Source organism: Limulus polyphemus, unplaced genomic scaffold, assembly GCF_000517525.1.
Source record: "Limulus polyphemus unplaced genomic scaffold, Limulus_polyphemus-2.1.2 Scaffold3115, whole genome shotgun sequence".
In the NCBI taxonomy this organism is placed as follows: domain Eukaryota; kingdom Metazoa; phylum Arthropoda; class Merostomata; order Xiphosura; family Limulidae; genus Limulus; species Limulus polyphemus.
Genome location: NW_013668725.1, coordinates 88,326 through 107,911, shown reverse-complemented (window position 1 = coordinate 107,911; position 19,586 = coordinate 88,326). Strand labels below are relative to the sequence as shown.

Below are 19,586 nucleotides of genomic sequence, written 5' to 3'. Positions count from 1 at the left end.
ACCAAACATGCTCGCCCTTTCAGTCGTGGAGGTATTATAATGTGACGGTAAATCCCAAGATTTGGCGGTTGGTGGTGATGACTAGCTGCCTTCCCTCTAGTCTTTCACTGCTAAATTAGGGACTGCTAGCACAGACAGCCCTCGTGTAGCTTTGCGCGAATTTCAAACACAAAAACAAAATCTATACGCCAGTTTTGACATTCCAACCAACTCAATATCAACATGTAATGCTGATCTTAACTCACATCAAGGTTTGGGTAAACATGTCGTGCTGATCTTAACCCTCATTAAGGTCTGTGTGTCCACGTGTCATACTAATATTTACGTACTGATATTGGTTAACCAAATCTGTAATTAAAATGTTTGTTTATGTCGATGCACATTAATTGTTACCCACGTACTGGATAATGTTAACCCACATATTGTTTATTAAAATGCGAGTTTATTTCGACCTATACTTATTGTTACTGACGTACTGATTTAATATGAACTTTCTTATTCTTATCAAACAGTAGATTTGTTTTGATATTTATACTCACATGTGCGTTAGATTTTCAAGATTCTTGAATGTTTTTGAAGATAAATGTCGAAGTGAATTTCCATTCAGAGTTCTGAAACAAGAAAAAACATTAGTTTGAAAACGTATATTATATATACATCATTTTTTCTAACTACAAATCCCTTAACAACCTATAGAAAGAATTTATGTTTGAAGTTAAGCACAAAGCTACACAATGGGCTATCTGTGCTCTGCCCACCACGGGTATCGAAACCCGGTTTCTAGCGTTGTAAGTCCGCAGAGATACTGCTGTGCCACTATATAAAGAAACCAATCTGACTCGTTTTACCACTTAACATAAGAGCGTAGTTCTGTTGGAGCTAACTGAAATCAGTATTAGTTACAAATTAAGAAACTTTTAAACAAAGTTTTTCCATTTACCTCTTCTATCAATGAATACTTAATACCTATTATTTTCATTATACAGTGATAATGAATTAACTCAGAAGCCTATAAAATAAGACTTTATGAGTTTATGACTTATCAGGGTTATAGGCATACGTGTTTCTCCTATCATTTTGCTTGCTTGTTAGTTGTTTAACGGGCATATTTCAGGATGTATTAGTTATAGATTAATGTATATTATAAACTGTGTTGGACCATACCCATGTTCTCTAAAAGTCACCGATGTGCACTTCTAATCAAAATATACGGTGTTTATCTAGCTCCAGATGTGGAGTATTACCTCTTAAAATAAAATACTGTATTCCACTCATTAAGCACAGGGAAGGACAGTTACTCCAGCCAATAGTTTTAAGTGTTTTATGCAAAGATTTACAAATTCTCCTCGCCTGAAGAAGATTCTGTGACGAGCTTTCAAGCTTGTGATAAATAAAAGTAGTTTGGAGTTAGTCCAGAAGTATAATTTTAGTAAGTTTGCAACTGTTTTGCTATTCTCATCCACGTTAAGTACGCTACTTTACCTATAAATTTATAATAATATAACGTCTATAGGAAGTCAGTTATCTTTAGATAACTGAGAATTTAAAACACATGTACTGTTCCTGTGCGTTGTGTTTTTTCAGCTCATGAGCTATTGCAATAGCACCAAAGTCTCATATAATAAATAATGCTTATAACTATATAAAAACATATAGAATGGTGCGAAGAAACCATTTAAGTTTCTTCCTTATGTTTGATGTCAGCTTTTTTGGTATAAATCCGTAAACCAAAGACATTCAGTACATCTTCACTTGTCAGTAGCTTCTTCACTTGAGTCATTAACTATTACCACGACTCGGCTTGTATTAATACACACATGAATAAATCATCCAGCGCATAAATCGCTGATAACCCTGTGATTATTTTGATAGAAGGTCATATCTATAAATGTACTTTACACTCTTGATCTGAGCAAAGCCTAATGGTTACGTGACATACTGTTGATCCAAGGATAAACAAATAATCATATTTCGCACTTTAGGATCGTGGGTGTCTTATACGAATTACGGTTAAATCCCATTAGGATCATCCAAGAGCTGAAGGTGGGTGCTGTTTTGTAGCTGACCTCTTACTAGTCTCTAAGCTCGAAATTAAGAACGACAAGCTTTGAGCAAGTACTAGAAACAAACTTTTTAACTTAATCACCTTCTTCAAAATCATGATCGCGTTTTATACTCTTATACATTTGTTGAAGATGAATTAAAAATTCCCACTTCTTTTCCTCCCTAATGTATATATGTACAAATAAAACGTGATATACAAGCAAAATAAAATTCATAAGCATAAGGTAACAGAAATGTTCTGCAAACTACTCGAAAGTACAAAAAATTAGTGATAAATACAAATCCAACAGAATACCATTATGTACATGCTTGAAAGAAACATAGGGACAGAAAAGTTAGGTAATAGCGACTAAAACATACTAAGATGAAAGATTGATCAAAAGCAGCTTAAGCAATAATGGCGATATTTAGATAATAATTGAAATACTATAAGAATAAGCTATAAATATAAGACATAACTACCAAAAATATTTGCCGCTTAATACAGAATTGTTTGTTTGATTGCTATTAAACGAAAAGCTACAGTACCTACTGCAAAGAGTGAACCTGGAATTTTAGACTTATTATATTTCAAGCGTTTTATAGATACATTAGGTGAAATACAAAACTCAATATATAGCAATAAGTGCAGATAAAATAAAAAATATGTTATAAAAACACAATAAGGAAAAACAACTAGTGATGATTAATACAAACTAAAGACAGGCTAAGAATTACAGCTATTCTTAGATACAAGCTTAAAACATTCATGATAAGTAAAGACGTTTCAAACAAATGGACAATAAAATTAGAAGTACATGACAAAGAAAACTATTGATAATTATAAGTTTAATAATTTTAAGATGTGTAATCTAAAGAACAAAACAAATGATACATTAAACTTTAACAAAGCTAAGTGAATAAATACAAATTATAACAACGTATAATTGACAAATATACCTGAAGATATTGTGAACAGTAAAAAAGAAACATGATTTTGATATTATTAGTAAACAACAATGATGGTTAATTCAAAAGCAACCAATATATCGCTATATATATGTATGTACATTTACTAATCGTAACATGCAAGATACATTATAAAAACTATAACGGATAATATGCACTAAAACCACATCGCTGATGCAAACGGATAAACACGACTTTAGTATTTAGTTTTTGTTTGAAGTTAAGATACACAAAAATCTATTGGTGCTCTGACCACCACGGGTATCGAATACCGGTTTCTAGCGTTGTAAATCAGCTGACATACTGTTGTGTTACTAAGGAGCTACAGTGTTTAGAGCTCAAACTGTGGGCATTGAAGGTGCTGATTCAGAAATCACGTTTCATTCTTTCTGTGCTGACGGTAGAGCTAAGGTATGTAGAAAACAACATGAAGCTACAATCCAATCCAATCTTTCAATCCACAATCCAACCAGCTAATTACTAAGCCTCTTCCTACCCTACTGTACGAGGTACTAGACTCTGCTTGTCTTCTTCCATCAGTTTAAGCTCTGTTAGGGTGCATTGAGGTGGGGAACGTTGCAGGAAGTGGGACCTTAGTAATCAACGTGCATTCAACACTGTTATCAGTCATGTTCATCAGAAATATTACATTACAATTTCATCCTAATAAATAATAAATCCTCTTCTAAAACTAATGAAACAATTGATCAAACTTTTACCCATTGTTTAGAAATGCATGGGAGTTGTTTTATTCATTTTTCCTAGAATCATAGAGTTAAAATAAGTATCTTATTAGCACTAGCATTGACTCTGGTTCTTAAAATCATAACTATGCAATCTATACATTAACGTTAACTCAAATTCCATAGGTAGAACAAGTATGCTTTGCACACCTTCACTGCCTCTAGTGACCCCAAACTAGAAAAAAGGTAGTATGCTAGGTAATATACTAGCTCTAGTTTTGAAACTATGGAAAGCAATTTGTGCATAATAATCGTAAGTTTATGACGATAGTCTTCAAAAATTACGTTATCTAATGATAATATGCATCATAAACTAAATTATGTTTTCTCACAGTGATTAGTTCTAAACTTGCAGAGGATTTAAATCATTTATACTTACATTGATTCGAGATCTGCAAGTCCAGAAAATGCTTCTTCTTCAATCACCTCCATGTTGTTATGTGCAAGATCGCTGAAAGAGGAGTAGAAAACCAAAACAATTTTTCGTTTTTATAAATACAGATTTTTAAGGTAATAAAAATAAGATTTGTAATAAGTATAAAAACAGTAAAAAAATATGCTACTGTAATCTCAAACCAAGATTGATTTATGTCTTTATGAAATTTCGACTTTAAGATTTTAATTATCAAAAAATTTGTTTGTGTTTTTCTTAAAATATAACACAAAATTGGTGTTTTCGCAAAATACCTAGGTATAGCCCACACTACTATCACGAGAGGGGCGAAGAGCACCCCCCATAATTCCCCGATGTTTAATTTAGTAAGATATCATACCGAAATTTCTGCTACGTTTATTGTTTATTGTTATTGCTACCTCTTCCTACACAATCACTCTGACCATTATACAGTGTATACCATGTTTAAAGTATATGCATATTGAGTTCTTAAATCTTTTGGTGAGAAATAATGAATACTGTAATAATATATTATGTTATAAATAAAATGTGTGAAAGTTAGGATTTTTGTCTTATTTATCATAGCATCCACCTCCACACTGTTTCAAATTCATAACCCGAACAAAGGAAGGGGACGTCAGCCTGTAAGTGTTATAATTACAGATTTGTGTCTAAACTTCAAATGTAATTAGCTGTAACTATAAATATAAGAAGGTTATACAAACACATACAACTATAAATATGCACTTGTGCATTAGTTAAACTTACAGATGAAGGAGAGCTGGTAACTTGCCCAGTGATGTATTTTTCAAAAGTTTGATCTTGTTTTCTGCTAGATTCCTGAAAAATAACAACAGAAACAACATTTCATCTAAACGTCGTTTGGATCTTCTTGTTTAAAAGATTATTCCTCTATAAAAAAAAGTTAAGATAAAGTTTTTCTATGTGATGATTAAACAACAAAATAAATAATGAACATACCCATCTTTATATAACTGATAAAAGGTTTTTCAAATAACGTTAGGTTATTTTGGACAGATTAAACAGATATAGTTGTTTTACTCACAAAAACCGAAGGTTTGAAAGTCCTTGAAACACTGTGGATATTAATGTGTGAATTTTGTTCCACGATAGAGATCTGGAAAGATACAAAACACAGATAAATATTGTGACGTTATTAAACATACGTGATTTAAAGGTTGGATGCTTTGAAAAACAAAATTGTAGATTCATTAAAAGAAACGACATGACAAATAGATGGATATGCCTCTTATATTGGTATTAACTAGCTCAGGTAGATAAATAACTTGAAAGAAAAGAAAAAATGGTAAAAACTTTATGGGAAATTAATATTTTAAATATTCTTAGTTAACGAAAAGAAGGGTAAATATTTTCAGAACACGACAGGAGAAAATTAAATTAACTTGTACTTATTTTACTTCTCTAGTCTTTTAAATCAGTAATATTTCGGAGATCTACTCTGAAATAGAGAAAGGGGATCACATTATATGAGAATTAAAAGTATTTTCCTAAAAAAAAAGGTTTTAGGTTGATTTTTATAGTTATGTCTGACTCTCAGTTGCGACTGACATCAGTTATTATAAATAATAATTGTAGCAAGAATAAACCACAATAAATAGATAGATTGATGTTACTTACAATATTGTTAGATAGTGAAGCTTGTTAAACACGTGCGGCTCAAGTTTAGAGAGTTCATTCCCATCTAGCCATCTTCATATAAATAATGTAGAAATGACAGCATTAAAGGATGGTCACTAGATAGAAAGTTATATGTCGTATTCTGCTGTTCTATCTAATTAAAGACTTTTGAATATAATGATGGATTATGTTACGAACATAAATATTATTTAACTCGAAGGACAATTCCCCATCTAGTTAGTATGCGCTTTTTTAGACAATTTAGGCGTAGGTTGTAGGTTAAGTTAAATCGACAAAGATTTTGAATTGATTTGGGCCTTCAGTAAACTTTAGATGTTTGATATCAGACAATGAAATTAATTCAAAAAGAATGAACTAATAAAGTAAATAATATCATAATGGTATGGTTTGCTATTTATTTTTTTCAATATTTGTTTAAGCCATCAACTTTAGCTTAGTGTATAAAATCAATAACCTTAACTGTATGCTTTTTTAAGTAAACACTATTAGAAATGTGTTAACTTGAATTAATAACTCCCCCTAACATTTTAGTTATCTAAATAAGTTTGAGACTTAATTTTTTATCAACCATTTTTATCGAAAACATTAACTTAGTGCTAGCCTATGTCAACAACTTCAGTCCAGAATGACTTTTATAAATGACTTGAATCCAATACTTCATTAAATCCAAAGTCCAGCTTGTCTTGCTTTAAATAGTATAATGTATGTTTAAAGCTTGAAATAAGGGCCTAGGTGACACTATAATATAAAAAAAAAACATTACTAGGTAGTGAAAACAAAGATGATATTACACGTGAGATTTCATCACTGTTAACCTGGCGTCATCACGCAACAAATATATATAGTAAGTTCAGGTGTTTTTTTTGTCTAGCAAATGAAAGAGCAAATTTCCACTATTCCAAAGAAAAGTTTAAGGAGCATGATATCTTCAGAATTATTGTTATGATTTATACAAAACTATCTTTTTGCCTACGAACACAAAATCCATTCAACAAAGGTAACTAATGGTAGGCCTAAAATCATTTAGAAAATACACGTATCTTTGTATGATTAATTAGCTTTCATCTTCCAACGTTAACTCAAGCCCGATACTGATAAGTATGGTAAGAAAAAAATATGTTGTAGCAAGATTGCATGACTCAAACTCTTGAGGATAAATCTTCAACGTATTTAAATTTACAAAGCCCGATTATTAAAACCACTTAAATTTATATTCCAAGGTTTCTAAGTACTTAACGCTTTATTAATTAATTAGGCTAGAAATAACCTCTATAATATTCTCAACCCAGCCGTACTTGCTCCAACATCTTCGTTCTTGCTCATAAATAACGTAGTTTTACTTTATTTGATCGTACATTTAGAAGGTCAGTGAATAAATTAATTATATCTCAGAATATTATGAAAATTTAAAGCTCACTAACATATATTGCTTCAAGTACATAGTGTTTGGAGTTCTAAGTTAAAAGACTGCACATATAAACATTCATAATAAAATTAAAAATATCTTAATGCCTGTAACTACATGTAATCTTAAACTTTTGAAGTTTCTCAACCCCCCCCCTCTTATAAATTCTCGTCAGATTTCGATCATAACTTATAGATTCTCGTCAAATTTGTATCATAACTTACAGTTTTTCTAATGAGAACAAGGGATCAAAAATTCCGGGCGAAAAAGATGTCAGCTTACAATGCCTGAGGTCCCTGAATATAGATACAAAGTGAATTGAATATGTAGAAGAAAATGTGATTTTTAAGGATTATAATTTTTTGACGATACATCTTTCTTTAGTGCACTATCTCAAGTAAACTGAAAAGCCTTACTCAAACAGTTATGATATATATATATACACACACATGACTAAAGATTATCAAAAATACAGAGAGGGCCTTTTCAAAGCTTATTTTTTTATTATCAAAATTTGACGTATGAGAAAATATAAAAATAATTCTGTCTTAAGCCCGATCTATATCTTATATAACCACTTACCTAAGAGTTTAATATACCATCTCTTGTACTAATTAATTTATGCTACTATTTTTTAACACTTGTACTAGTTAATTTATTCTAGTATTTTTAATACTTGTTTCTTTGTAATTAAGCACAAAGCTACACAATGAGTTATCTGTGCTATGCCCACCACGGGTATCGAAACCCGGATTCTAGCGTTGTAAGTCTGCAGACATACCGGCATGCAAAATAGTTAATATATTTATATTAAAAAACACTTGCAACTTGAAAAGCACCTTATGCACATGCGAACTAAATGACTTGGTTAGACCACTGCGATTCAGATATAGCATTCCCTAATTTTTAATTACTGACTAGAGAAAAGGCAGCTAGTCAACATCATCTGCCGCCACAGACTGAATATCGAAATTGGTAGTCACTTTTATTACAGGAAAGTGTGGAGCTTGTTAAGCAGTACCATCTCTGATACCAAAAACGTTTAATCTATAACCAGACATGCTAACTACTAGGCCACGTCCAGCCTTTGTATGAAAGAATGACTTGTTTACTTGTTTGTTGTTAAGTCCAAAGTTGCGCAATGGGCTATCTTGCTGTTACCCACCGCATGGATCGAAAACCCGAATTTTTGTGTTTAAATATTCAAGCTTACCGCTGAGACAAGAATGGTCATAAAATAAAAACAAAAATTGTTATTTATCTGTACAATACTTGTCTATAGCCATTTTGAATGTACTAGCATTTAAATCTAACTCACAAATAAAGAAAATTGCTCATTCTTACAAATGTTCCAAGCTCGACAAGCCCCGGAAAGCTCCAGATGAAATGTTTTGAAGTGGGTTGTGGGAAAGTTCACTGTAATTAGAACATCCATTTTTACATAATTTAGATGTTTATTTATTTATAACAATTCATTCCCTTCTAGACTAAAATTATTAGAGTGAATATTATTAGTATCGTCCTGTTTTCTACTGAATTTATTTGTTTGTTTAAATACTTCATGTATTTAGCGTCACAACAGTTTTTCGGTCACTATTATTAATACTTACTTGGTGGTTAGGTTTAACAAGCCTTCCAGAGATAAACTGATTACGAAGTCTATATCTGTTAGATTTGTGTTTACGAAGTCTTGAGATTATTTGTTTTAAAATGAAAAAAATGATATTTTTGTGAAATAATGTTTTAGAAGTTCATATTTTAGACCTGATTACAACAAGTTAAATATATACCAATTTATTTGTAATTTATTAATGTTTTCTGTAAGTTTAGTTTTAAAGTTAAGTAAATCTTAAATAACCAGTAAAATTATGTTTTAAAGATAAAGTGACAGACAGAAATAGATAAGTAATACTCACAGTGTAATAAGATTAGAACTGGAAATGAAAGTGTCTGGCAAGAGTTCTAAAATATTATTTCCTGAAAGATGTCTGGAAGGAAACAAGAAAAATAAATCACATGTGTCAGATGTTTAATAACACCCGCTATATATCTGTGACCAATACGTAAATATATTTTTTTAATGCTGCTATTGCCGACAGAAAATGGAATACCACGTGCACGTAATAGCTGCTTTTCTTGTGGTGGCTGTTATAACACGTGGCTGGAGTCCATTCTATTTGATCTTTCTCTGGATATATGTAGTAATAAATGCGTTTTTAGTTCATAACCATAACGTTAAATTTTAACCGTATTTACTAGATATTCATGTAGTTCGTAATTTAAACTATAAATTGAGATTGAATTTGTGACAGCATATATATCTACATGCGTGCCTGTTGTGTAAACAGCTGCTCCTTGCCATGAAGAAATCAATCAAAACTAAACATTCAGTAAACAAAGTAAACCATCTGGCTAGGTAGGGTATAATAATTTATAGGTAGAGTATAACAAACACTGTTCATCGGGCTAAGTGAGATAGACAAACATTCACTCAATAACATAATTCATCATACAGGTAGAGTAGCACAAGAATTCGGTTAAAAACATAGTTCATCAAACAGGTAGAATAACACAAGGATTTTATTAAAAACATAGTTCATTAAACAGGAAGAGTAGCACAAGGATTCGCTTAAAAACATAGTTCATTAAACAGGTAAAGTAGCACAAGGATTCGCTTAAAAACATAGTTCATTAAACAGGTAAAGTAGCACAAGGATTCGCTTAAAAACATAGTTCATTAAACAGGTAAAGTAGCACAAGGATTTGCTTAAAAACATAGTTCACTAAACAGGTAAAGTAGCACAAGGATTTGCTTAAAAACATAGTTCATTAAACAGGTAAAGTAGCACAAGGATTCGCTTAAAAACATAGTTTAATAGATCAGACTGGATATCACAAACATACACTCAATAACAAAATTCCTCAGATTTGACTGGGCATAACGAACATTGATTCAACAACATAGTTCATCAGATCTATTTGGGCATCACGAACATTCATTGTAAAACATAGTTTAGCGGAACAGGTAGAGTAGCACCAAGGTTTGCTTAGTGACATAATTCATCAGTCCAAGGGGTATTAAGCGGGCAATATAGAATATCTAATATTCAATAAGCCCGGTTGGATTTTACGGATTCGTCAGGACAGGTTAGATATCATGAGTAGTCATTTACGGTTAGATTGCTTTATTGCAGCTAACATTTTACAAAAGCAGCTATAGCTCATCTATGATTCCAGTATTAGATGTCACTATCGCAACACGACAATGAAAGTTCTAGAACTAACAAAGGAATCAACATGTTCTCGTCTACTTACACATGACGTAACACTGGAAGAAATCTAAAAACATCGGTTTCAATTACAGCAATATCTGATGTCACCAAGATCCTGAATGGAAAGAAACATACTCGATATCAGCAAATATTTAACACTTCCTATATTGATAATTAATTATAACACAACAAATTAGTAATGTTTTCAATTTCAACAACAGCCAACGTATTAAACATCTACTAAAGCTATCTATCAAATACGGATGTATGTGAATATCCAGAACAGAAATTTTCATCTTCTGTTCTGTATGCTGTGGTTAATCGTGCTATCTATATGATGACAACTATATGATGCTATCAAACATGTTATGCAGTTCAAATGCAACGTGTATACGTCGAGAGTGTACAGAGATGATTCATACATCATACTAATCATAAATGTGCCTATGCTGAAAATAATAACGTAATCTATAAATTCTTACGACGCTACAGGAGAAAAAATATACCGTATCACTAAATCGTTGTTCTACCCTACACTGCAAACTGCCGCGACATTTTATATAAGACCTAATAGCAAGATATTATCTGCTGCCATGCCATACACGATCAAACGAAGATATTAATAACTATGAGATGAAATCACGCATAGAAGTTATGTATGTGCCTTAAGTTTTAAATGCCATCGTGACAACAAAGAAAGCAAGCTGTTATTTACAAGAGAAACATATTGCTGACAAAAATGAGATATGTTTTACTTTATTCGCAGGAGTTTTAAATGTACACTACTGAACACAACTGAATAGCCGAGGGCTTTTTGGAAAGCGGTGATACAGAGATTTTACCTGTAAGGGCAAAACCTATTATCAAATACCTCCTTGACAAAGATTACTTGAATTATTTTTCTCATTTCTGTTAAATAAAACAACCATATTGATAGTATGTTAAAGTAGGGTTTGCTCTATTGATTTTCATTTGTAACTTTTTGAAATAAGACCATAGACGGAATCCTACCGTATACTTAATTCTAGATGCGTATTATCCATCACTCCTTTTAAATCCCTTAACACCTACAAGAAGCAAAAGAAAGAGTGCGCTTACAAAGGCTATTGACTCTGAACGCAATGCTGTAACAACAAGCTTTTGTCATCACCAACCTTATTGACCGAACTCTAGTCGAGGTGATGATAAACAAATAATTATATAATGGTTAAAAAAACAATAAGTGTAGCAAATCTGTAACATAAATACCTTTTTGAAGATTCTATAATAAAAAAGCAAACTTTTACTAAAACGTTGGTGTTGAAGAGCATCTGACCTTTATGTTATTAACAATATCCATGTTAGTTTAGCGAAAACATGAGGATACATGTCATCCCATAAACTATTTTGTTGAACATTACAGAATTCAGTTTGTTTGTTTAGCTACACGAGAGCTATCTGCACTAGCCGTCCCTAATAGAGCAATGAAAGACTAGAGAGAAGGCAGCTAGTCATCACCACCCACCGCCAACTTTTGGGCTACTCTTTTACCAACGAATAGTGGGATTGACCGTCACTTATAACGCCCCCACGGCTGAAAAGGCGAGCATGCTTGGTTCGACGGGGATTCGAACCCACGACCCTCACACTGCGAGTCGAGTGCCTTAACCACCTGGCCATGACGGAATTCAGAAGAGAATTTTCATTCGAAATCGTATTTGATCACCGTAACGAACATTCTCTTAACATTTTCTTTACATTTGTGAGATTCTGTAGTTTGTGAAAACTTTTATAATGTAAAGGTGTGACCTTGCGAAGTTATACGGTTAGTGAATTTTAAGGTAACACCAAAAGAGGGGAAAACGAAAATCAACAACCCTCGTGGAAACAGGAGAGGTCCTGATGATCGGATGGTGGGAGATGAATGGAATTTGGAGATGGAAAGCGAGACGGAAATAATTGTTTGTTACGTATTTTGTGTGGTTTAGTTAATAAAAGTTTATATAACTTTATGTTTTAGGATTATTTGATTAACGAAACGTTGTATAACACAAGCATTTCTTAGCGATTGACGAGTAGGCGGACATTTTGGGATATAGTTTGTTCAATGGTGACAGCGTAAGAACCTATCGTTACAATCCCCATCAACAGATGTGATTACGCACACGATAACATAATACATCACATAAATTCTTTCTTCGTAACTTCAAGGGTTATGTTTTCTACAAGGTAGTATCAATTGACATGGACCTAACTTTATAGGTTGTTCAATTCAAAATATGTAAGCCAGTATAAAACGAAAGAAAGAGATAGAAGGAGAAAAGAAAAACCAGCCTTGTAGCCTTTTAGACTAATAGCGTAAGGTATAACTTCAGTATTGAGTCAAAAGTTTTGGGGATAAAAATAACTAAAAACAAAGAACAAGAACGTTCACATTGTTATTAATTCAGAGCAGTTTTATGTTAATTTAAAAATGTGTTCTCAGGTCACGCACTGTTTATAGCAAGATAGAAGCTTATATCTCCATGTAAACGAAAAGAATTATAATTATAATTATGCTTGTACACCTGAGCAAGATTGAAAATGTTGTACAATACATTGTTCGTGTTTGAATCGTGACTTCTATTTTACTTGATACAAGTTATCGCTAAGGTGTTATTACTAGAGTGAAAAGTAAACATGCTTTAGTGATAAAGTGGATAGACAGAACAGAACAAAAATGAGATTTTAAAATACATGTCGTAATAGCTACATAAATAAAAAGAATAAATGCACGCGATAGCAGTCGTCTTATACTTGCTAGTTCTTCAGGACTATAACACCGATGTTACTTTCTATTAGATAAATTCCGCATTAACCTCCTGAGAACACTTTTTTCGTTCCAATTGAATTTTATGATGACATAAGTGATTACAAATGTAAAAGATCTAACAATGTCGAGTAATGTCATTCTTTAGGAAGAGAAGTGGATTCAATGTAGTCCGAACTGAATCTTTACTAAAGATGTTCAATCAGATGTTGATAATGTTTCTCCCTCTCTTTAAGAAACTGTGGAATCCTTGGTGAAAACATAAATTCTTAGTAACGTAATAAAACACTGATTAAAAGCTTCTCTGGGTTGTAATTTGTTACAGATTGAAACACAACCATCAGCACGTAGCTTAGAGAGAGGTTCGTTGGATGAGCATATATTACTCGCCAATAAACTAACAAGAGGCTGTTTCAGAAAACAAACACAAGCTATACTTCTACTGTTCAGCCAAAGATTTAGTAGAATTGTGTAGATATGTTAAAATATGTATAGTTTGAAACACTTAGCACCGTACAAATAAAGCAGATGGATATATCTAGGGCAGAAAATGGAGATATTAAGAAATGTATTTCTGGAAGTAAGACCCAACAGTGGTATCATTCCTTTTAGAACCTCCACGCTACGTGTACTATAGGTTTATTTGTCTGTCCTTAATGGGGAACGATATTTGACTTTGGAGTAGTTCCTTAGAATAAAAGGATTTTAACATATATGCACAACTAAGCGTATATCGCAAATACAGTAATTAGTTTAATAACACGCCGTATATACATATATGTTAATAAGTTTACTTGCATATAATGTCGTAATTATTTATCCTGTTGTTACAATAACTAAACAGCTCTTCTTAAGTGAATAATAACACTTTATGGCTAAAGAAACCACGCCATACGATCTTCATGTATTGAGAGTATGAATCTATATTCGACGTTATGAGATAAAGAAACTGCTTCCATTTACTTAAGTAACATTGCTGAGTTCTAAACGATCTGCTTGTTTCAGCAGATTCTGAATTAATATTGCATAATCCGAAGAAAGTTCATTATTTGACAAAATAATTAGTAAGTGGAAAATGTTACATATTAGAATTTCGAATAGTCCGAAGCCGCGTTAACTGATAATTTAAATTTAGTACTTAAATTGTACTTTAGATTTAGTATTTAAATATATGCCGATATATTAGTCAATTTGGGATATTTGCCAACAAGATTGATACACACCGTCTTCGTTTTTAACACAAATACGTTTTAATAGACGCACAACAATACAATTTACAGTAACAGTTATTACAAATAGTTATTACAAACAAAGATTTATAAACAAAAGTTTCACAAACTTACAAACAATATAAAATCTTCTTTCTAGTCTGGAACTCCCTTGATATCTTATCGAGGGTTTACGATGAGCAAGTTAATTACGAGTTTATGTAAGTACGATTAGCCGGGAAGCTAGCTAGCTTTGTCCTTGGCCACATACGCTAGGTTTTCCACCGTTGAAGTCAGGTATGGTTTTCGTAAATATATTAATGTCCAATGAGAATCCACTGAAGTTAAACGATTTGTAACGTTCGAAATTTATAAATATTCCTGTTCAAATATCTTAAGTTTTCCGATTGCTAAGCGTTATAAAAATCATAGTTATAGCTTTCGAAGTTTATGCCGCAATGATTATAGCGAACTACTAATAGACACACTGCTTTTGGTGCGTCGCGTAGATTATATATATTTATAGCTGTGTGGAGGCGTTCTAGAAATTCCAGTTTTACATAACAATACTAGTTAAAGCGTTTACGTATACGCATATATTGTTGATTCTTACTCTCGATAATCTTATACGACTTTGTAGAATAGTTGGGAATCTTGCAATACATATTTAACACTAGAAGCTATGCGTTTTTCTAAATATAAACTTATTATAAACAACGTTGATATTAGAATAAATATATAATAACAAATTCGTTACAAAAACATTTAGCTAATATATTAATTAAGAAAACACGTTCTTATAAGAGACATTTTATTATCTATTTCAACATACAAACACAATAATATTTGTGTAGGGTTTTCTTTAAGCTCAGATTACTTTTGATAAAAGCTATATCCGCAAAGATTTGTCATAAATCTTCCCTAAATAAACTTGTCATTACAAAATATTAACAGAATCATCTTAGCCATCCATAATGTAATGGTTGAGTTTATGTATTACACATTCGATAAATTCTGAAAAGCAGTTAATGTATAATAGATAAATGGAAATACAGTTAACATTTAGTCGATAATTAGAAACAAAAAAGAAGCAGAGACTGTAACGTGCTAATATACTTACAGAGATACAAGTTTCGGTAGTTCAAAAAAGTCTGATGGCTCTAGCGAAGGAAAGTGGTTTCCAGAAAGATCTCTGAAAGTGTTAATTATTAAGTGTTAGAGAATTTTATGTTGAATGTCGAAAATCTAGAGATCTTACAAAAATCATAATTAGCTAGTTTGAGATTTACAACAAAAAGAAACAATAGATAAGGAACGTGTATGTAAACCTCTAAAAAATAATCAGAGCTTAACTTGAGAAACATGGTAAACAATATTAGCGTAAATAACATTTAATTCTTAACATTCTTATAGTAAAAATAATTTTTATCTAGTCAACGAGTTATATTGAAAATAAAACACTCCCACATGATCTTAGTATATCGAAATTGACATAATTCTGAACTACTTATATAAAACTTAGGAACACTTTAATATCCATTTACATAGATTAAAAATTCAAGCTTTGTAAGTTATTATAATAATGATAGGACCTATCAGCGTCTTTAAACTAATACCTGATCTGTAGCACGCTATATATTTTTTGACAATCGAACATATAGAAAAAAGAAAGGATGGAGAAAACAACCACAGGATTATTTGATTAGAACAACTTACAACACTGTTACTTCGCGTGAAAGTGTGGGTACCACATGAATATCTTGATGTTCACAGTAAACATGTTTACCGGAACAGCGGCAACTTGATATCTTCTCCAGTTCTATTGATAAAGAAGATGACAAAATAAAGAACGTTAATTCTTCATACTTTCAGTGTTGTGTTGGTGACTTAACAAACACTAATAATGTTATCTATTTTGAAAGATTACGCATTCTAATATGAACAAAGTTTAATGTGTACAAGGTATTAATACGTTATTACATAATCTATTTTCAATGTACATTGCATACTGTATTATAAATTATATGAAATATGTAACATTTTCACAAATATAACACATTCTATTTATTGTAAGTTTTTCACAACTCTGCACAAAAACCTAGTCTTCGGTTCCTGATTTTGACTTTAGTATTAAATAAATTTGTCAAAACTCAAAAGTATTTTGCTTGAAACGGGAAATAAGTTCGTCAACGAATGAAATTTACGTTTTTTTAAAGCATAAAATACCGTATAATTCCATATAAAGATTTCCAGACAAACATATTATTGTATACATTAAAAGTAAATAAAACTAAAAAAAAGAGAGGACTACATTAGGTGAAAAGAGAGAGTTATTGAACATATCAGAGCTAAGATTCAGAAACCAAAGCTAAGTGTTTCCCTTATAGAAGCGCTGAGAGTCCTTAGAAACTGTTAAACACAAAATGAACATAAATAGAGATTTAGGCCCAGAAGTCATGGAAGTAAACTTTTGGAAGTCGTTGTTGAAAATGGCGCCATTGTAAAACATGCTAATTTTACACGTACATTAGATTTATTAGAAACTTCATGTGTATCTTTTGGTTTATGTTTCTGAAGATGATGGAATTATTTCCACCGAAACATATAGAGTTTTTAAAGTTTCTTTTAACTTATAGTTTATAAACTTTACAAATAAATTATTGTGTAAGTAAAAATCGTTGATGTCTCGTTTTATTATTTTTATTGAACACATTATTATACTTCTTTTGTTCCAACAGACAATGAGAAATATCCTATGACGTATTACGAAGTGTTAACTTTCTCTTATCAGACAACGCATTATTATCTTTCCTACATATTCCTAATTCTATTATTTTTCCCACATATTTCAATATATATTTATATCTGCCGCACAGTGATTATTACCATTAAATAATTAAAAATTATTATACATGCTTACTACGATCACATTTTTCTTAAAACTCACCACATTCGGTTATTTTACTTTCTCGATCGGCATCAGGCCTTTTAACGAACATTTCATTCCAAAGTTGGCTTCTCGCATTGTCTTCTGAAGAAATAAAAACTCTACAAAAGACAATCCTTTTACAGAAAGTCATGGTTACTAAAAGTTGAAATTTATTAGCAAGAAATTTACAAAAAGAAAAACTAAAGGAAAAGGATAAAAATATAATAAAATGGGTTATTTTATTGATTTTATATTCTTGCTAAAATTCAAAGTTACAAGTATTAACAAAACCTGTAATGATATTTAACTTTCAAAATAATCATGCTAACAAATTAATTTCCGAGATTGTAAAATTTAGGCTTAAGGTAAATAATTTAAATGCTATAATTAAAGAATTACCAATAGGAAAATCGTCATATGCAATAAATAATTTCAAACATAAAATTGTTAATGATTTACAAATTTCTAAAATTCTACATGGTTCTGTAATCCTCAATAGCCGAGTCACTTACAAATATTTTAGGGAGGGTTAGAATAAATTAATCTACGAGATATTTTTTTCCTTATTATTACCTACATTTTTGTGTGCTACCGATACCAAGCGTGGTGCGCGCGTATACCCAATTATTTTATTACTCATCATGATCTCTACCAGCCTATCTCAAATTTAAATTATTTAAGGCAGGATTAGAGTAAATTAATCTATGACACCTTGGGCGTGGCCAAATACGAAAGGGTTTAACCTCCTCAGTTCAATACTGTAATTATATCTCAAATCAGTCAAAAGATGACGAGCTATGAGGTAAAAGTCATTCTATGAGCCACTTTGCCGCGGCTAAAAGTAGACATTTTAAATTCTATAAAGAAAAACATAGATTAATATGTTTTGAAACTTAGTTATTCTAGACATTATCCTCTAAATTGGTTTTTAGAATAGAAATATCATTATTAATAAAATTAAAAATTAATTACCTTTTAATAATTTAACTAAATATCCAATAGTTTTAAATTAATTTTTCAATTTATAGAATCTGTAAAATACAGAAAAAATATGTTGTTGTACTTATCGATAAAGTCAACTGTAAATTTGGCTTTATCTGTAAGCGTTTTTATGCACAAATTATAACTAATGAGATAGATACTACACAAACTTTTAAATTGAAAAATAAGTCTTAAGAAGTTATTATTGACAGCTTGTTGAAAGCTATAAAAATTTGATGCTAAAAACAAATCCATATTCAGAATTACCGTATCTATATGCTATACCTAAATTATATAAATCTCCCATTAAACTTTGTTTTATTTCTAGTTCAGTAAATACTACACTGAAACAACTTGCAGCTTTATTAAGTAAATCACTAAATCAGTTATTTGTTAAATTACAACAAAATAACAAACATGATTTCTGAATAAGTAAAATACTGAATCTGTCTTAAAAACTCTAGACATTTAAATAACACACAATTAGCAGACACAATCGAAACATAATATTTCACTACGTTGTTTACATCTATACCATTTAAGGATTTGGTAATAGTGATAAATTCGTTAATAGATCAATTTATAGATCTACCCATAGAAATAGAAAAACAAACTTTTACTGTTAATAAGATCAAAAGCATATCCAGTTTTTGCGTATATAATAATTATATTTATTTTAATAAATACATTTATAAACAATTAATACGTATACCGATGGGTTTTAATTATTCAAGCTGTGTTGCTAACTTATATCTTCATTGTTACGTAAAATAAATCTATCAGTTATTTTTCAAATCCAGAATTATTTTCCTTAACAAATAGATATAGTGACAATTTGATTAGTATAAATAATTCAGGAATAAGTTATTACATAGGTAACATTTATCCTGTAGTTCTACAGATTGAGAATACTTCTATATCAAATACCGAAGTACATTATTTAGATTTAAATATTAGGATAATCAATAATTGTAGTAATATTAATGTTTGTGATAAAAAATGATTTCTTATTTCAAATTTCTGTACTCTCCTCTCCAAACAGTAATGTACCAACAAATGATATACAGAGCACTATTCATTCACAGCTTCTTAGGTATTGTAGAATTTGTAGTAATATACACTTCTTAATATACAGTATTAATGAATTAATACACAAACTGATTTTAATGGGTTT

At 31.0% G+C, this 19,586-nt stretch overlaps 1 protein-coding gene across 1 annotated transcript in view; it reads right to left on the bottom strand.

The window, feature by feature from the left end:
* Nucleotides 1-19,586, bottom strand: part of LOC111088097 (relaxin receptor 2-like) — a 54,983-nt gene that overhangs the window by 16,020 nt on the left and 19,377 nt on the right. The window contains exons 5-16 of the mRNA XM_022397054.1: nt 17,450-17,533; nt 16,219-16,321; nt 15,623-15,694; nt 10,550-10,621; nt 9,151-9,222; nt 8,579-8,650; nt 7,459-7,530; nt 5,809-5,880; nt 5,216-5,287; nt 4,918-4,989; nt 4,135-4,206; nt 540-611 (exon numbers count right to left, since the gene is read on the bottom strand). Of these exons, the coding sequence (XP_022252762.1) occupies nt 540-611; nt 4,135-4,206; nt 4,918-4,989; nt 5,216-5,287; nt 5,809-5,880; nt 7,459-7,530; nt 8,579-8,650; nt 9,151-9,222; nt 10,550-10,621; nt 15,623-15,694; nt 16,219-16,321; nt 17,450-17,533 (907 nt within the window). The remainder of the gene's footprint in view (nt 1-539; nt 612-4,134; nt 4,207-4,917; nt 4,990-5,215; nt 5,288-5,808; nt 5,881-7,458; nt 7,531-8,578; nt 8,651-9,150; nt 9,223-10,549; nt 10,622-15,622; nt 15,695-16,218; nt 16,322-17,449; nt 17,534-19,586) is intronic.